Below are 16,146 nucleotides of genomic sequence, written 5' to 3'. Positions count from 1 at the left end.
TTTGGCCACCTCATGCGAAGAGTTGACTCATTGGAAAAGACTCTGATGCTGGGAGGGATTGGGGGCAGGAGGAGAAGGGGACGACAGAGGATGAGATGGCTGGATGGCATCACTGACTTGATGGACATGAGTCTGAGTGAACTCCGGGAGTTGGTGATGGACAGGGAGGCCTGGCGTGCTGCGATTCATGGGGTCGCAAAGAGTCGGACACGACTGAGCGACTGAACTGAACTGAACTGAACTGAAGTGTATGTTTGTGTGCACATGTGGATGAGGGAATGTGTATATGTGCAGAAGTGTGAGCATGTATGTGTTTAAGTATAGGCAATTGTGTGTATATCTGTACAAGTGTGAGCATATATGTACTCGAGTGTAAAAGTATGTATATGCGCACAAGTGTGAGTCTCATGAGCTTGAGTGTGAAACTGTGTATATGTGCACAAGTGTGAACATATATGCACTTGAGTGTGACAGTGAGTGAGCATGCATGTCCGTGAATGAGTGAATGTGTGCATCTGATTGTGTGCAGGTATGCATGTGCGTGCCTGTGTATATGCATGTATGTGTACACATGTGCCTAGGTAAGTGGGAGTGGGAGAGCACACACATCTGTGAGCGAGTGTATATGTGCTGGCATGTGATCGTGTGCAGGTGTGCACACGCGAGTGTGCATGTGTTCATAGCCCCGTGGACTGTTAGTAAGCACATGCCGGGCCTCTGCCTTCCATCCTGGTTTGATATGTGCCCCGGACACTGGCTGAGCTGTGGCCTCGGTGGTCCTCCGGGCCCCTCTGACCTGGCCTTTCTCCTGGCTGGGAGGGCTGACTTGCTGTGTTCAGCAAGGCAGGTGCCACCCGGCAACCTGTGAGGGGTGCGTGAAGGACACCCCAGTGCTCCGGCCGCCTACATGGGCGAGAGGGGAAGAAATAATGTCCATACATTTAGAGACAAAATCTTTGTTGATTATCATCATGGCAGCTCACAGGCTTACTAACACGTTTCATAACTGAGCAATCATGTTGTAGATGTGAACAAGACTCTTAAAGGATGGATTGTCCTCTTTGGGGTGTTTCTAGGCTCCCTGAATCTAGCCCAAGGAACATTCTGATGGGGGTTAGGGTAGAATTCTGAAGTCTTTGTCCAAGTTTTTAACTGAGCAGGCAGTTCATGTTTAGGACTGGGAGACCCGTGTTCCAGGCTGAGGGAACAGCAAGTGCCGAGACCCCGAGGCCAGAAAGAAGGGACCAAGATGGGGATGTTGGGGAGGCTGGAAGGAGGCCCTTGTGGTCCGGATATGGGAGGCAGGGCGGGAGGTGATGCACCGTGATGAGGGGTGATGAGAGGTGATGAGAGATGAGGGCGGGAGTCTGAGCCCCCAGGGCTTTCCGGGCTGTACCTGCAGGGTGGGTTTTTTCTGAGTGAAACGAGACACCACTGGGCACTTGAGTTGAGGGAGCTACATGATCTCCCCAAAAACCATGGAGTTGAGGGCACCTGAGAGGAGACAGGGCTCAGGCTGGTGGCACCTTGTCTGCGTATGGCTCCTTGCAGGGCTCTGGGGCTTGGATCCTGACCCTGCGAGCTGGGAGCTGCCTTGTTTTCTCGTGGGGTGATTTCCCATCTTCACTAGCTAAAAATACAGTGTTGAGCACCCACGTAAGGGCGCCTGCGCTTTGTGAACTCTGTTTTTTAAGCCATCTTATACAAGCTCTGGGGACAGATGGGGAGGCCTCACTGTTTCTTCAGACAAGCAGGCCTGTGGGCCGGCCCCGGGGACGCTGGGGACGCTGTCTCAGTCTCTACACATAACCAGGGTCGTGGTTTGCAGGGACTCCTGTGAATTAAACACCCTTCAGGACCACAGAGAGCCCTCAGTTTCTGGGCAGGGGGCAGATGGGGGATGAGCTGAAATCTATGTGTGGTTGGTGGTTGGAGATCTCTGTGCGTGTGGCTGGAGGTGGTCCCTGGTCTTCTGTTAAAATACAGATATTCCTGAAGCGGCTGAGACCTTAATCTTCAGAGGTGATCTGGAATTAGTCACACTATCTGAGTTTATGAAATTAGCTGGGGTGGGGGGCTGTGGAGGGGCTTGAGTATGTTTCCTGCTCCCCACAACCTCACAGCTTCCAAATTAGCCATCCTTAGGGTGCAGCGACGCAGGAGGCATCTGAGGTTTTAGTGGTGGCAGGGTGTCCCCGAGAAATGAAGAGAATAAGGGAGAGGAGGCATGAAAGACAGTAGCTCTGAGACCCTTCTCACCTCCTCCCGCCCCCGTGGATTCTGCACCTCCCAGCCCAGTGAGTCCTGAATCACCCAGCATTCTGTGTGTCTCTACCTCTGAACGTGAAACAGAGCGTGGCTGTCTCCTTGGGATGAATCTTGCCAGCCAGGTGTAAAGGGATAGGTTTTACTGCCCAGAGAGGAGAGGTGAGACCTGGAGGTTTTTTTTTTTTGGCCACACCACATGGCATGTAGGATCTTAGTTCCCCTACCAGGGATTGAACCCTTGCCCCCTGTACTGGAAGCTGTGGAGTGTTAACCATTGGACTGTCAGGGAAGTCCTGGGACCTGGATTCTATGGCCTCCTTTGGCCCCCAGGAGAAAACATCCTTTACCTAGGAAGCTAGAGCTTTCATGTTGAGGGCTGCCTCGCTGGAAGGAAGCAGAACATTAAATAACAGTCTCTCCTAGAAAACACAATACTTAAACTCACACAATGTGTCATTCTCAGGGAAGAATAAAGGACTGTAGAATTGAAATGTTCAAAAAGAAGGGGAGCAGTTTTGTAAGTTTCATACGAACATGAGCTGATTTAAGGGAAGAAGATGGGTCAGCAATTCCAAGCATGGCACCTCTTCTAACAAAAGCTCCTGCAGCCCTCTCCATTTCCCTGGAAGATGATCTTGTGAGCTCAGAATTTGAGGGGTTTTGATTCTGTGACCTCCTTTGATCTCTGAAAGAGATCACCCTATGGTTAGGAAGATAGGGATTTTTTTTTCAGAGTCTTACAGCACCTAGGCTTCTCTTGTTGTGTAGTGCAGGCTTAGTTGCCCTGCAGCATGTGGGGTCTTAGTTCCCTGACCAGGGATTGAACTCTTGTCCCCTGCACCGGAAGGCAGATTCTTAACCACTAGACCACCAGGAAAGTGTCCCCAAAGATAGTGGGTTTATGTGCAAACAGTTGTTTTAAGTAGAGCCAGAGGTTAATGAGAGCCCGAGTGCTCTGTCACTGCTGGCCCCAGAGTAACACAGGTATTGTGACTTGCTTTCAACTAAATATTAAGTATAAGTTTAGTCCAGAAAAATGACGTGTCTTGGATTTTGCAGCCTTGTTCTAAAAGGGTCACTAATAGGAGAAAACTTTGGTTACCTGCAATATGAAAGAGCCTTGACGGGTTTCTGGTGTTTTCTTTCCGTCAGCATCACCATCCTTGGAACGGGTGCTAAGTGGCTCTCTGTGCTTGAAGAGAAAGACATGAGGCCAGGTAAGCATGCCTCCCTGCGCGTCTGTCCCTGGAAATGAAATCAGATCTGCTGTGTTACCCGTTTCCTGCAAGCCAGCACAGGGCATCGGATTTGGCTCTAATCTCTCGATGCTTCTGGCTCTAGTGGAAACCCACAGTCTCCAGACACTGCACACGATCCTGTCCACTGGCTCCCCACTGAAAGCCCAGAGCTACGACTACGTCTACAGGTGCATCAAGAGCAGCGTCCTGCTGGGCTCCATCTCAGGTACGAGTCCATCATGCACCTGTGCCATAGAGAGGGTTCTGGAAGGATCAGGGGACTTGGGGACCAGGCTTGGCCGCTCGGTGTGCTTACCCTCTGACCCAGCAAGCCCACCAGCTTGAATCTGTTGGGATAAACAGTCAGCAGGGTGTGCTCAGTTGATGTTGCTGATTCTCGATAGTTATGTTCCAGGGAGAAGCTGCAGACATGGAATTAGCAGTTCCTGAACCTTTGCCAGGGTGGGAAATATACACACGCACTTCACATCGGTTGTAACCTTAGATCCTAAACGACTGGTTCTGGTGGAGCCTATTTTCTTTACAAAAGAGAAAACGAAGTTCAGGCATGCTAAGTGACTGACCCAGGACCACCTGCTAGCAAGGGTACAGAGTAGGATTTTAAAAAAAGCAAAATTTATTAGTTTGGCTGTGCTGGGTGTTAGTTGCAGCGTATGCAGGATCTAGTTCCCTTGCCTGGATCGAACCTGGAGCCCCTGCACTGGGAGCACAATCTTAGCCACTGAACCACAGGGAAGTCCCAGTGTGGGATTCAGACCTGGTTCTGTTGTTCCAGAGCCAGAGTTTCCCCACCATCCCCATCTCATCCCCTGGTCCTCCCCAGATCCTGCCTGGTGGGCAGGGGTGTGGTAGTCGTGTGGGCACAGGGTCGTCTTCCCAGGCCAGCCCAGCCCATCTCAGGGCAGCACGCCTGTTAGGATCTCAGTTGGTCCTCCCACCCCTGTCCAGTGAACCCAGCTCTGATCCTGAAGCAGAGGAAGCAACACTTCTGCTCACACCCTTGTGCCTCCTTGGGGCCCCGGGGGCTGGTCCAACCTTGCTGGTCACTGCAGTGAACACAATTCTCTGTTTTTGTGAGAAGCATCAGCCAGTGTCTGGATCGTCGAGTCTAGGAAGGGACAGAGTCATGGGCTCCTTGGGTGACCCCCTCTCACACCCTCCCCACTTTGCTCCCTGGGCTGCCATCTGCCTCCACCGTGCACCTGTGTGGGCCCCTTGCACGTCTCTGCCCTCAGGACATCCCGCCCTGCAGTCACGTGGGGCCCTGCCCTCCCCGGGTGCCCGCCCTAGGGGACAGTTGTCAAGGGGGTGGTTGTCCAGGTCTGGGGGTTAATGCCATTGCCTCCTGATGGCACCCAGAGTCTGACTCCTTTTCAAGCTCCTTTCTGAAATCAGAGTGTTTCCCATCCGGCACATTGCCTCTCACGTGAGAGGCAATGCCCTCCTGGGACCGCAGGCTTTCTGCTTCTCGGGTGATTAAGTGAATGTGAGCTACAGCAAAGAGCCTTTGCACATGACCCATCTCCCGCGGCAGTGCCTGCGGGCGGATCTAACAGGCCACACTTCAATCTTCCAAGAACCTCAGTCTCAGATTTCAGTGTGACCACAGGAGGTCATTCACTGGTTTCTCCTCCAGCAGGAAGTCCAGGTCAAAAATAAATAAATAAACCACCCAGACCCAGGAGGTTTGTGCCAGTTTCTGAATAACCTCCCTGTTCTTTCCCTGAAAAGAAGCTCAACTGTCTGGAGACAGAGTCGGAGAGGTTGTTCTGCAGGCTCTTTGCTCCTGGAGGGTTCACCAATGAAAAACGTGAGCAGTTGGTCTCGGTCTTGTAAATCCTGGACCTCCTTTTGCTGGCAGGTGGCACCGACATCGTCTCCTGCTTCATGGGCCAGAATCCATCCATTCCTGTGTACAAAGGGGAGATTCAGGCTCGGAACCTGGGCATGGCTGTGGAGGCATGGAGTGAGCAAGGTGATGGCCCAAACCCTTTCTGTCTTTGTGACGAGGCGTGAGTGGTCACCCGGTGCACTTGGATGTATAGCTTTGCTGGGGGACAGTTCTCCAAAACTGCCCCCTCTGAGGGGCTGCCCCTCCCCACCAACACTTCCAGACTGCTGGCCTCCGAGCCTGGTTTAACCCCCACCGGCTCCCTATCTGCCTTCAGCCTGAAGCAGAGGAATAGGTGTTGGTTTGGAGCATAGACGGAGGACCAGGTGCTCGGCACGCAAGGTGGGCATCTGAGTTTCGGAAACACTGCTGAGGCTGCCCCACCATTGGCCTCACATCCTAACCTTGATGAGGACACAGGGTCAGATGCAGGCACAAGGGGCAGCGTGCCGCCATCCTTGCAGAGTTTGGAAACACACAAAATGACGTTATTCAGATGCACGTGGATGTAGTAAAAGTATTAATACACACAAGGGAATAATACAGTGTTCCAGAGAGAGATTTGGGAGAGCTGTGTGGGGCGGGATTAGCATGGCTTTCGGTGATGTCGGAGGGATGGGCAGGGGGTGGGACCAGCTCCGTAGCTTTGTGTGTGTCGGAAATACTGCGTAATAGCTTGTAGTTTTAAAAAAGGAGAGAAAGCGCGCCGAGGTGTGGCTGTGGTGTGTGCTCAGTGTACCTGTCGCCCCTCCCCGACCAGGAAAGGCTGTGTGGGGCGAGAGTGGTGAGCTGGTGTGCACCAAGCCACTCCCCTGCCAGCCCACACACTTCTGGAATGACGAGAATGGCAGCAAGTACCGGAAGGCGTACTTCTCCAAGTTCCCAGGTGGGTCGAGGATGCAGGCGGAGCTGCCCAGATTCCCGCCCGGGCTGGGCCTTCAGGGTCTAATTCTGGATGCACCCTCCCCCTGCCAGCCCTCTCCCTGCTGAAACCTGGTGAGGCCGCTCCTGGCTCCTTCCGCCAGAGGGGTGATGATGAATTTTTGATCAGTGTCTTGTCACTTTCATCTTGAAGCCATCATACGAAACTCTGATCTGGGTTTAGTGTACTCTTAACATCCTCCGTGCCCACAGCCACTTGGCCCTGAGCCCGGCACCTGGGAGCTGGCATGAGCCTCTTGTTTGCTTGTGTAGGGACAGGGCTGGGGGTGGGGGCAGTGATCGCTGCTCGCTTACCCAGACTTGTGTGCCTATTCAGGGAGAGATGCCTGTGCAATAGGTGTCTGGCTGGGGTCTCCATTGTCTCACACCCCATCATCCAGTCCTTATGGAGGATAATTAATTTCAGGCCCGTCACTCACTCAGGCTGCCCTCTTCGCTCATCTTTGGAGCGGCGCCCTGCCCCTGAGCTGGGAAGTCTCTTTATTTAAAGCTCTGATCCCTGCCTCCTCCTTATCTTATTTCATAAGCAACCTTGAGTTATTGCTGCTATATAATTCATAATTTAGCAAGCTTTCTGCTCCAGAGTTATTTATACCAAGTACTTGCTCTCTTCAGTGTCTAGAAAGGTGATTCGATTTTGTATAAACCACATATGGAGAATCAGAAAGTGGCAGGTGACTGTCAGGGATAGAATGTGCCACTGATCCCCCTTATTTCTGTGCTCAGCCTTGTGTGTCCCCATGTAACATCCCATCTGAAAGCTATTGTACCCAGCATAGCACCTCCCATGTGAATTAGCAGGAACATACCCCACCCATGTGGCCTGGTCCTTACTGGATGCCTGCTGCATTTAAGCCCCACCTTGGATCCTACCAAGGTGTAGCTGTTGTGACATACTAAGGCAGAATAGAGAGGGAGGGGGAGGGAGAGACATGTTCCTCATGATCCTGAAGAGTCAAAGGCTCCTGTCTAAGGGAAGGAGTAGAACCTCAGCTTGAAGGCTCATCTAAGAAATGACATTTCTTCATCTTCTGCTCAGTACACTGCTCCCTGAAAACTGTCTTCACTGTCACTTTTTGTTACGTATACAAGGGTTTACATGATAGATGTCTCTTCAGGATTAATTTCATAAAGAGCCTTTTTTTTGTTTTTCTTTTGGCCATGCCACATGGTTTGTGGGATCTTAGTTCCCCGACCAGGGATGGAACCTGTTCCCCTTCCAGTGGAAGCACAGAGTTTTAACCACTGGGCAGCCAGGAAAGTCCCAGAAAAATCTTTATTTTTGAAGCACTGATATTCCTTCTTGGAGAAAATGAAGACCCTGTGACTTGTGATATTTCCATTTTTGCCTTGGCTGCCAGGAAGCTCAGAGCTGCCATCATTGCTTTGTTGGAGCCGTCCTCTCACCCCTGTGCAGTTTCGAATTCTTTCAATCATCCCATCATACAGTTGGTTTGATAGGTAGCTTCCTCAAATACTTTCTGGAAATAGGCGGGATATATGAATAAATATGAAGAAACAAGGGCAGATAAGATAATGAGATCTGAAGGTACAGGTCACGGTCAGGATGGACATAGGTTGAGCTTAAGTCATTTCATTCCAGTCTCGGGCTGATTGGGTTAGCGCTTAAGAGTCAAAAACTGTGCTAAGAATTGGGAGGGATGAGATGGTGTCCGTGAAGGCCTTGAGCCAGTTTTATCTGCTGTTTTCTCTTTGTGGATCACAGGAACTCTGGGGCTTATTTCAGGAGGCCAGGCTGCTGCTTACAAGCTGTGCAGAGCCAGTGGGGCCATGCTCTCAGATACTCACACCTGGAGCGCCTCCTCTACTTGTGGGGCCGACCCTGGGCTGGCTGTGTTAGTCCAAGGAGGGAGGCCTCTTCCTGGCAGTTCCCACATGAGGCTTGGCTTCTCTTTGACCAGCCCCCTTGGGTCTGTTCTTTTGCTCTGCCCAGGACGAGGGCCTCTCCTTGAACATCACCAGCCCAGGGCCCAGGTATACGCTGCCGGCCACACGGGGCGGCTCAGGGCACATGGTGTCAGTGTCCCCGATTCCTCCTCTTCCGCCCTCCGTGCACCCTGGGTTTTCCTGCAGGTTAAGTCTCTGTCCACGTGGCTGGTGCCTTGCTTCAGGCTTCCATTACTGGGACTGGAATAGTAGCCTCCCGCCCAGTCCTGCTGCTTCTCTTTATTCTGTTCCGAGATGGGCCCTGACTCCTCCAGACCTGCTCCGTCAGCCGCCCCAGGCTACCCTCTCTTCCTATGCTGGTGCTTGTACTTTCCCACCCTCTTCTCAGAGGCCCCCCTTGAAGCTTCACTGACCTGCTCAGTGTCCCCTTCACATTCTCACTGCTGGCGTTGGTCTCAGCCCGTCAGTTCCTCGCTGGTGCCTGCAGGAGGGGTGTTTCTCACGCACTGCTGCATCTCAGAACTGGGTGTAGGGTGGACCCCACTAGGAGGCGTGCCTTTGGGGGTGAGAACTGTTAGTTCAGTTCTGCCCCCAGCCCCACATCACACCTGTTTCTAGGCCTTGGCTCTGTTGGTAAGAGTTACATTTCTGTCATACGTACCTCAGACGTCTGTCCATGCCTCCCTCAGGGTGACCACCCCCTCTGCCTCCCCACAGGTGTCTGGGCACACGGTGACTACTGCAGGATAAATCCCAAGACCGGGGGAATCGTCATGCTGGGCCGAAGGTGAGGGGTCTGCAGACCTGGCTTCTGTCCCCTGCAGACCACCTAGGGAGTAGGGGGTGCTTCCTGCATCCTGGGCTCCACTGGCTCAGTCTGGGAGTGGGCTGACTGTACCCCATCTGGGCCCTTCCTGTGTCAGCTTCCAGAGGGCGGGTCTGGCCTGACCCGCATTTCTGAGCCCCAAAATGGTGGATTGGGGGGCTTTGCAGGGTGGGGGCGAGGGCTTTGGCAGATGAAAAGCTTGCATCTGTCTACAGTAGCTATGGCCCTTCCCAGAGTGGGAGTGTGGGGGTGCTGGGGCGTCCGCACCTGGGAGAGGGGTACTTGTACAGGTGTGAAGGGCAGGAGGTGGCGGATGCTCCCACACAAGGGGACCCCTTGATGTCTAGCTTTGAGTTTAGAGGGAGAAAGGTTGGTCAGGATCAGAAGCTGGGGAGGCAAGGACGGGGTGGACATGGTGGTGTTGTGGGAAGGGGCTGACTGTCTGCCAGCCCCCACAACTGGCCTCACTCAGGAGCCACCGTGTGTTCATGACCTCGTCTTTCTTTGCAGTGATGGCACGCTCAACCCCAATGGAGTGCGATTCGGCAGCTCGGAAATCTATAACATTGGTGAGCGTTTTCTTTTCTCCTGGAATAATTCTCAGGTCATCCAGGAGGGAAGGAAGGAGGGTCCTAGCAGGGAGCCTGCTCTCCAAAGATCCCACCTTTTGGCATAACTGGCCCATTTGCCTCTGGTTGTGAGAGTAGACATGTATGAGCTTGTCTTTCTTCCTAGAACATGCCTCATCCCACACTGCCTGTAGCTTGTAAAACCTCAAGATGGGCTTCTTAAGGTCCCATGGCCCGGCCCCATTCCATTATGTCTCAGCCTCATGGTGAGCTCTGTGGGGTTGGTCATTTGTGTCTACCCTTTATGGCTGAAGAAAGATGCACAGAGAGGTTGTTTGATTGTTGAAGGTCACACAGTACTATTCAGCACCAGATAAAGGCAGTGCACAATAGAGTTACCCATGGGCCTTCAAAATGCCCCCACCAAAGCCACGGAGTCAGCCTCCCAGGGAGGTGGCCTCATAGGGATGTCAGAGCCCCAAGGTCACTTCAGGGCTGTGCAGCCAGGATGGAATCTCGATCCCTGTGATTCCAGCCTTTCTTCCAGTGCTGGAGTCCCCACCAAGGTGCTTCCTTCCTTTTCTTTTTAAATTTGTAATTGAGGAAGTAAGCGTGCACGGCTCCCTGTAACACGTTAACCCTTCCAGCATGAGCTGCAGCTCTCTGCTGGTGATGGGTGTCCTTCCACCTGTTCCCCAAAAGCTCTTCCTCAGGGTAGGGGCTGGAGGAAGCGACGGCGGTCCCTGTCAAGGTGGGATGGTGTGAGAGCAAGGCCCCGTCCCTCGCCCTGTCTCCACAGTGGAAGCCTTCGAGGAGGTGCTGGACAGCCTCTGTGTCCCCCAGTACAACAAGGACGGGGAGGAGAGGGTGATCCTCTTCCTGAAGATGGCTTCCGGCCACATCTTCCGGCCTGACCTGGTGAAGCGGATCCGTGAGGCCATCCGCCTCGGCCTGTCTGCCCGGCACGTGCCCAGCCTCATTCTGGAGACGCAGGGCATCCCGGTAGGGCCCCCTAAGAGCTCCCCTGCTTCTGGAGCACTCAGCTAGACGCTTGCTCATGTTTTATATATAGTTGTTCCATGTTGCCTGGCAACCCCGTCCCCATCCTTTTTTCTTTTCTGCCATCCCTCTCTCTTTTTTTTAACCCCTCGTAAATTGCACGTAAGGCAACTTCTGCTAAACACTGCTTTTCAGAGGGTAAGCAGGCCCAGCCCAGCCTGACCAACTGGTTTTTCCCCAGTGTGGTTTTAGTGTGTTCTCAAATTATTAATGCGAAAATTAATTTTAACTTTTTAAAGAGCCGCTGGGGTGCTGTTGCTCTTGCCTTTTAATTTTTAGTTCTGGCCTGCAGAAATAAGATTTGAATCTATTTAGAGGCACATCTCCAGAAAGCGGCCCTCCTCCCTTGCCTTGTACTCTGTTTAGGCTCTCAGTGGGGGAGGAAATCAGATCACAGCTTTAACTTGCCTTGCTTACAAAACCAATGCCTCTGTCAGCACAGAGAGGAGACTGCCCTGTGTGTGTGCACACACCTGTGTGCGTGGGTACACACACAGTACATCAAGTGTACAGGTGAGCCAAGCTTGTAGTGTTCATGGGTGTTCATGGGTGTGGGCTGTGGGAGCAGGTTAACTGGGTCCCCAGGGGATGGAGAGTCTTCATGTTAGGAGTGGGGATGTGCTTGCCTGCTTGTGGGTGCTCAGTTGTGTCCAACCTTGTGAGATGACATGGATTATAGCCTGCCAGGCTCCTCTGTCCATGGGATTGTCCTGGCAAGAATACTGGAGTGGGTTGCCATTTCCTCCTCTAGGGGATCTTCCCACGTCTCCTGCATTGTAGGTGAATGGTTTACCCACTGAGCCATCCAGTGGGGATGTGAGGTACAGTTAGAACCAGGGCTTTTTATACCATCCACACATTAATTCTCCACTTTGGTTATGTGTAGAAAGGGCCCTATGACCTGGAAGTTCTCTGTTTCTCTCAGTGGGTGACTCTTCTCTCCTTAATATTTATTTTTATTATTTATTTATTTGGCTGTACCAGGTCTTAGTTGCAGCATGTAAGATCTAATTCCTTGACCAGAGATCAAACCCAGGCCCCCTGCATTGGAAGCATGGAGCCTTAGCCACCGGACCACCAGGAAAGTCCCTCAGTGGGTGACTCTTGGTGACACAGTGGGGACAGTGGTTCTCAGGGAGAGAAGAGACTTCTTTTTTCTTGTCTTTGGTTGCACCTTACAGCATGTGGGATCTTAGTTCTCTGACTAGGGATCAAATCCTCACCCACTGCAACCTTGTACTGGAAGCACAGAGTCCTAACCACTGGACCCGTCAGGAAATGAGAAGGGACTTCTTGAGTCAGTGTCACTTACTGACTTTCCCTGGTGAGGGTCTCAGGTATCCCTTCAGTGGATCAGGTTCTGTCTGCATCCGAAACACTTTGGGGAACTAGACTATGATCGTCCCCTTGGCCTTTATTTTGTTGAGAATGAATAAAAGCTGTCAGAATGGTGAATTTGCTGTCACCATTGCTGTCAGAATGTTGACAGCTGTCAGAATGGTGAATTCCCATTCTGTATCTGCTCATGCAGCCTTTAACTGTGTGGATCACAACAAACTGGAAAATTCTTAAAGATATGGGAATACCAGACCACCTGACATGCCCCCTGAGAAATCTGTATACAGGTCAAGAAGCAACAGTTAGAACTGGACATGGAACAGACTGGTTCCAAATTGGGAAAAGAGTACGTCAAGGCTCCTTGATGTATATTGTCACTCTGCTTATTTAACTTATATGCAGAATACATCATGTGAAATGCCAGGCTGGATGAAGCACAAGCTGGAATCAAGATGGTAGGGAGAAATATTAATAACCTCAGATATGCAGATGACACCACCCTTATGGCAGAAAGCGGAGAACTAAAGAGCCTCTTGATGAAAGTGAAAGAGGAGAGTGGAAAAGTTGGCTTAAAACTCAACATTCAGAAAACTAAGATCATGGCATCTGGCCCCATCCCTTCATGGCAAATAGATGGAGACACAATGAAAACAGTGAGAGACTTTATTTTTGGGGGGCTCCAAAATCACTGCAGATGGTGACTGCAGCCACGAAATTAAAAGACACTTGCTCCTTGGAAGAAAAACTATGAGCAACCTAGACAGCATATTAAAAAGTAGAGACATTATTACTTTGCCAACAAAGGTCTGTCTAGTCAAAGCTATGGTTTTTCTAGTAGTCATGTATGGATGTGAGAGTTGGACTATAAAGAAAGCTGAGAGCTGAAGAATTGATACTTTTCAACTGTGGTGTTGGAGAAGATCTTGAGAGTCCCTTGGACTGCAAGGAGATCCAACCAGTCCATCCTAAAGGAAGTCAGTCCTGAATATTCATTGAAAGGACTGATGCTGAAGCTGAAACTCCAATACTTTGGCCACCTGATGCTTAAAACTGACTAATTTGAAAAGACCCTGATGCTGGGAAAGATTGAAGACAGGAGGAGAAGGGGACGACAGAGGATGAGATGGTTGGATGGCATCACTGACTTGATGGACATGAGTTTGAGTAAACTCCAGGAGTTGATGATGGACAGGGAGGCCTGGCGTGCTGCAGTCCATGGGGTTGCAAAGAGTCGGACACAACTGAGCAATTGAACTGAACTGAACTGATCTGCTCATTTGACTAGGGGAGCGATTTATTGAAAATGGAGGAAGACCCCAGCCTATTTTTCCGTCCTCAGCCAGGCTCTTGTCCGCTTACTCTCAGGCACCCAGCTCAGCTCTCTCCTGTTCTGTCTTCCTGTGGGGTCATGACTCCTGGCCCATGAGGTCATGTCTTGGGTCCCTGGAGATTTTACAGGCACCCTCATATTCTCAGATCCCTGCGGTCCAAACTACTGAAGCACTTAGGAGAAGATTCACCCTGTGTCTCCGGGCTGGCATAGAGGATCTTGCTGGGCCATGGCGCTTGGGGCTGGCCATGGCCAAGGTCCCAGCTGGGGATCTGGTCGCACCTAGGGGAATGTAAATGGGCGTCTGAAGCCCTGTCTGGCTGGAAGGCCCAGTGGCCACAACTGCCCTGGTCCCAGCAGGTCTTCATCCCTGGTCACGGCTGACGTACTGGCCCATCCTGACTGGAGGCTCTGACTTACCTCCTGGGTGGGGGAGAGGAGGGGTTCCAGCAGGAGCTGGGGGAACTTCTGCTTCCCCCCTGCCCTTCTCACCAGGAAGCAGGAGCGGAATTTCTTCTAAAACAACACCTTGTTTATTTTGTCAGCCGATGGAAGATGTAAGTCGTTAGCTCCCATGAGCCATTATTGGGGCTTTAGTGCTTAGAAGCACAGAAAGCGCATGAGACGCTTGCATTTCTGGGTGAGAGGGATTGACGGCACCCCAGTGACAGGCAGTCCCTCGTAAGCCTGCACTCAGATCCGTAATTAGTTCACACGTTGACAGAGGTTTTCAGTGAATAAATTTTAATTACATCTCAGGTTAAAAAGAAGGAAAAGTGCCAGTGCAGGGAGAGATCAGAGCAGTGGCAGCTTTATTAAAGAACTGTATTTGTTCCAGAATATTCTTGGCCCCTAAACACGCCAGCATGGCTGCCAAATGCCCATTGGAGTTAAAGATGAAACACACATGCTATGAATTTCGGAGGGAGCTTTGAACATTTGGAGAGAGTCCGATTATAGGAAAAGCAGTGTCCCATTCATTCAGATGACGGTTCTGGGGGAAGATGGAAGTTTCTAGAGGCTCTTGGATGACGCTCACTTTTTAGTGATTAGGGATGGAATCACAGGAAGCCAGTCCAGTCCTGGAATAAGCTAGCCTTTCTATTATAATACAGTATAAGAAAGTAAATATAAATAATGAAAATGCAGTGTAATAGTCACACCCAAGAGCCGTGTGCGTGTTAACTCACAGACTTGGGCTGGGTGCTGTGGTCCCATTTTACATTTGAGGAGATAAACCTGGGTTAAGGAACTTGCCCAGTCACCCACTGAGAAAGACTTGCTCTCAGAGTCTCGGGTCATGGTTTTTTTGGCTTGGATGTACCCAGATATCAGAGCTAAGGAATTTTTTTTCCCTTTTGGGTTTTCTTTGTTTTTCCTTTAAGATTTTTGATGTGGAGCGTTTTTGAAGTCTTTATTGAATTTGTTACAATATTGCTTCTATTTGATATTTTGCTCTTTTGGGGGCCTGAGGCATGTGGGATCCTAGCTCCGTGACTAGGGATTGAACCCACACACCTTGCATTGGAAGGTGAAGTCTTAACCACTGGACCACCAAGGATGTTCTGGGATTTTTTTTTAATATTTATTTTTAATGATTGATTTATTCAGCTGTGTTGGGTCTTAGTTACGGTATGTGGGATCTAGTTCCCTGACCAGGGATCGAACCTGGGTCCCCTGCACTGGAAGTGTGGAGTCTTAGCCACTGGACTGCCAAGGAAGTCCCTCCTCTTTGGGTCTAAACAGTCTTTCTGTTTGCTCCCCTGCCTACTCCCCACCGGCAGTACACCCTCAACGGCAAGAAGGTGGAAGTGGCTGTGAAGCAGATCATCGCTGGGAAGACGGTGGAGCACCGAGGGGCCTTCTCGAATCCCGAGACCCTGGATTTGTACCGGGACATCCCTCAGCTGCAGGACTTTTGAGCTGAGCTGGCTAGCATGTCCCTCAGCCACATGCGCCTGTACCGTCATTTTTGTACATTCAAGAAATTCCTTAGAAACCTACGGCTCTTTGGAAAGGGGTTCAAGCCAAGTCCGTAGGCCCAGGGAAGAACCATTCTCTGTCCTGCAGGTTCATTTTGTGGGTTCCCGAGTCTTCCCCCACCGTTGCGGGATCCTGACCTTCAGTGATCCTGGAGGGTGTGTGTTTTTGCATACTTGCAGGGATGACCTGGGGTCACCTGCGTGTGTGCCATTACGGCTGATGCCTGGTCCCCTGTCCAGGGCCGGTGGGCATCCTGTGTCAGCTCAGCTCTGGGGATCAACCAGCTTGCAGCCTTATGCTGTGGTCCATTTTGATCTCTTTCTCCCCTTGATCTTCTCCCAGCTCTGGCTGCCATCCTTCAGGGCCCGTCTGGCTACTGTGGTGTGTTGCCCATCAGGGGACCCATCCCAGGGTGACTTTACAGCATCTCACAGCAGATCGTCAGCACCTGGGCCAACCGCTGTCCCATCTGTGTGTCACAGATGGAATCCGGGCAGCTCCTGGGGCAGCCGTGTGTTACCCCAGCCCTGGCGCCCCTCGGCAGACAGAGAGCTCCAGTTGCCTTTAGAGAATGACTGGGTTTCATGTTTTAATAGGATCTCTTTATTTCATGGATTTTTGAGTGGTTTAAATGTTTTTAATGTTAATTAAGTGTGTGGTATGTGGGCGTTTGAAGGTGTGGGTAATGTCCACCCCATGAGGGGTGTCACTCAGGAATGTGGGCAAGCTCCAGGTGGTGGGTCCTTGCCCACAGGACCCTGCCGAGGCAGAGC

At 51.4% G+C, this 16,146-nt stretch overlaps 1 protein-coding gene across 1 annotated transcript in view; it reads left to right on the top strand.

The window, feature by feature from the left end:
• Positions 1 to 16,146, top strand: part of AACS (acetoacetyl-CoA synthetase) — a gene marked incomplete at its 5' end in the record, with an annotated part of 55,441 nt that overhangs the window by 37,611 nt on the left and 1,684 nt on the right. Inside the window, 8 exons of the mRNA XM_010841408.1 lie at positions 3,421 to 3,485; positions 3,610 to 3,732; positions 5,389 to 5,502; positions 6,179 to 6,304; positions 8,986 to 9,055; positions 9,605 to 9,663; positions 10,463 to 10,665; positions 15,175 to 16,139. Coding sequence (XP_010839710.1) covers positions 3,421 to 3,485; positions 3,610 to 3,732; positions 5,389 to 5,502; positions 6,179 to 6,304; positions 8,986 to 9,055; positions 9,605 to 9,663; positions 10,463 to 10,665; positions 15,175 to 15,312 — 898 coding nt within the window. The remainder of the gene's footprint in view (positions 1 to 3,420; positions 3,486 to 3,609; positions 3,733 to 5,388; positions 5,503 to 6,178; positions 6,305 to 8,985; positions 9,056 to 9,604; positions 9,664 to 10,462; positions 10,666 to 15,174; positions 16,140 to 16,146) is intronic.

Source organism: Bison bison, unplaced genomic scaffold, assembly GCF_000754665.1.
Source record: "Bison bison bison isolate TAMUID 2011002044 unplaced genomic scaffold, Bison_UMD1.0 scf7180017864160, whole genome shotgun sequence".
Lineage (NCBI taxonomy): Eukaryota > Metazoa > Chordata > Mammalia > Artiodactyla > Bovidae > Bison > Bison bison.
The sequence above is the reverse complement of the archived record's forward strand: the minus strand, read 5'-3'. Positions and strand labels throughout refer to the sequence as shown.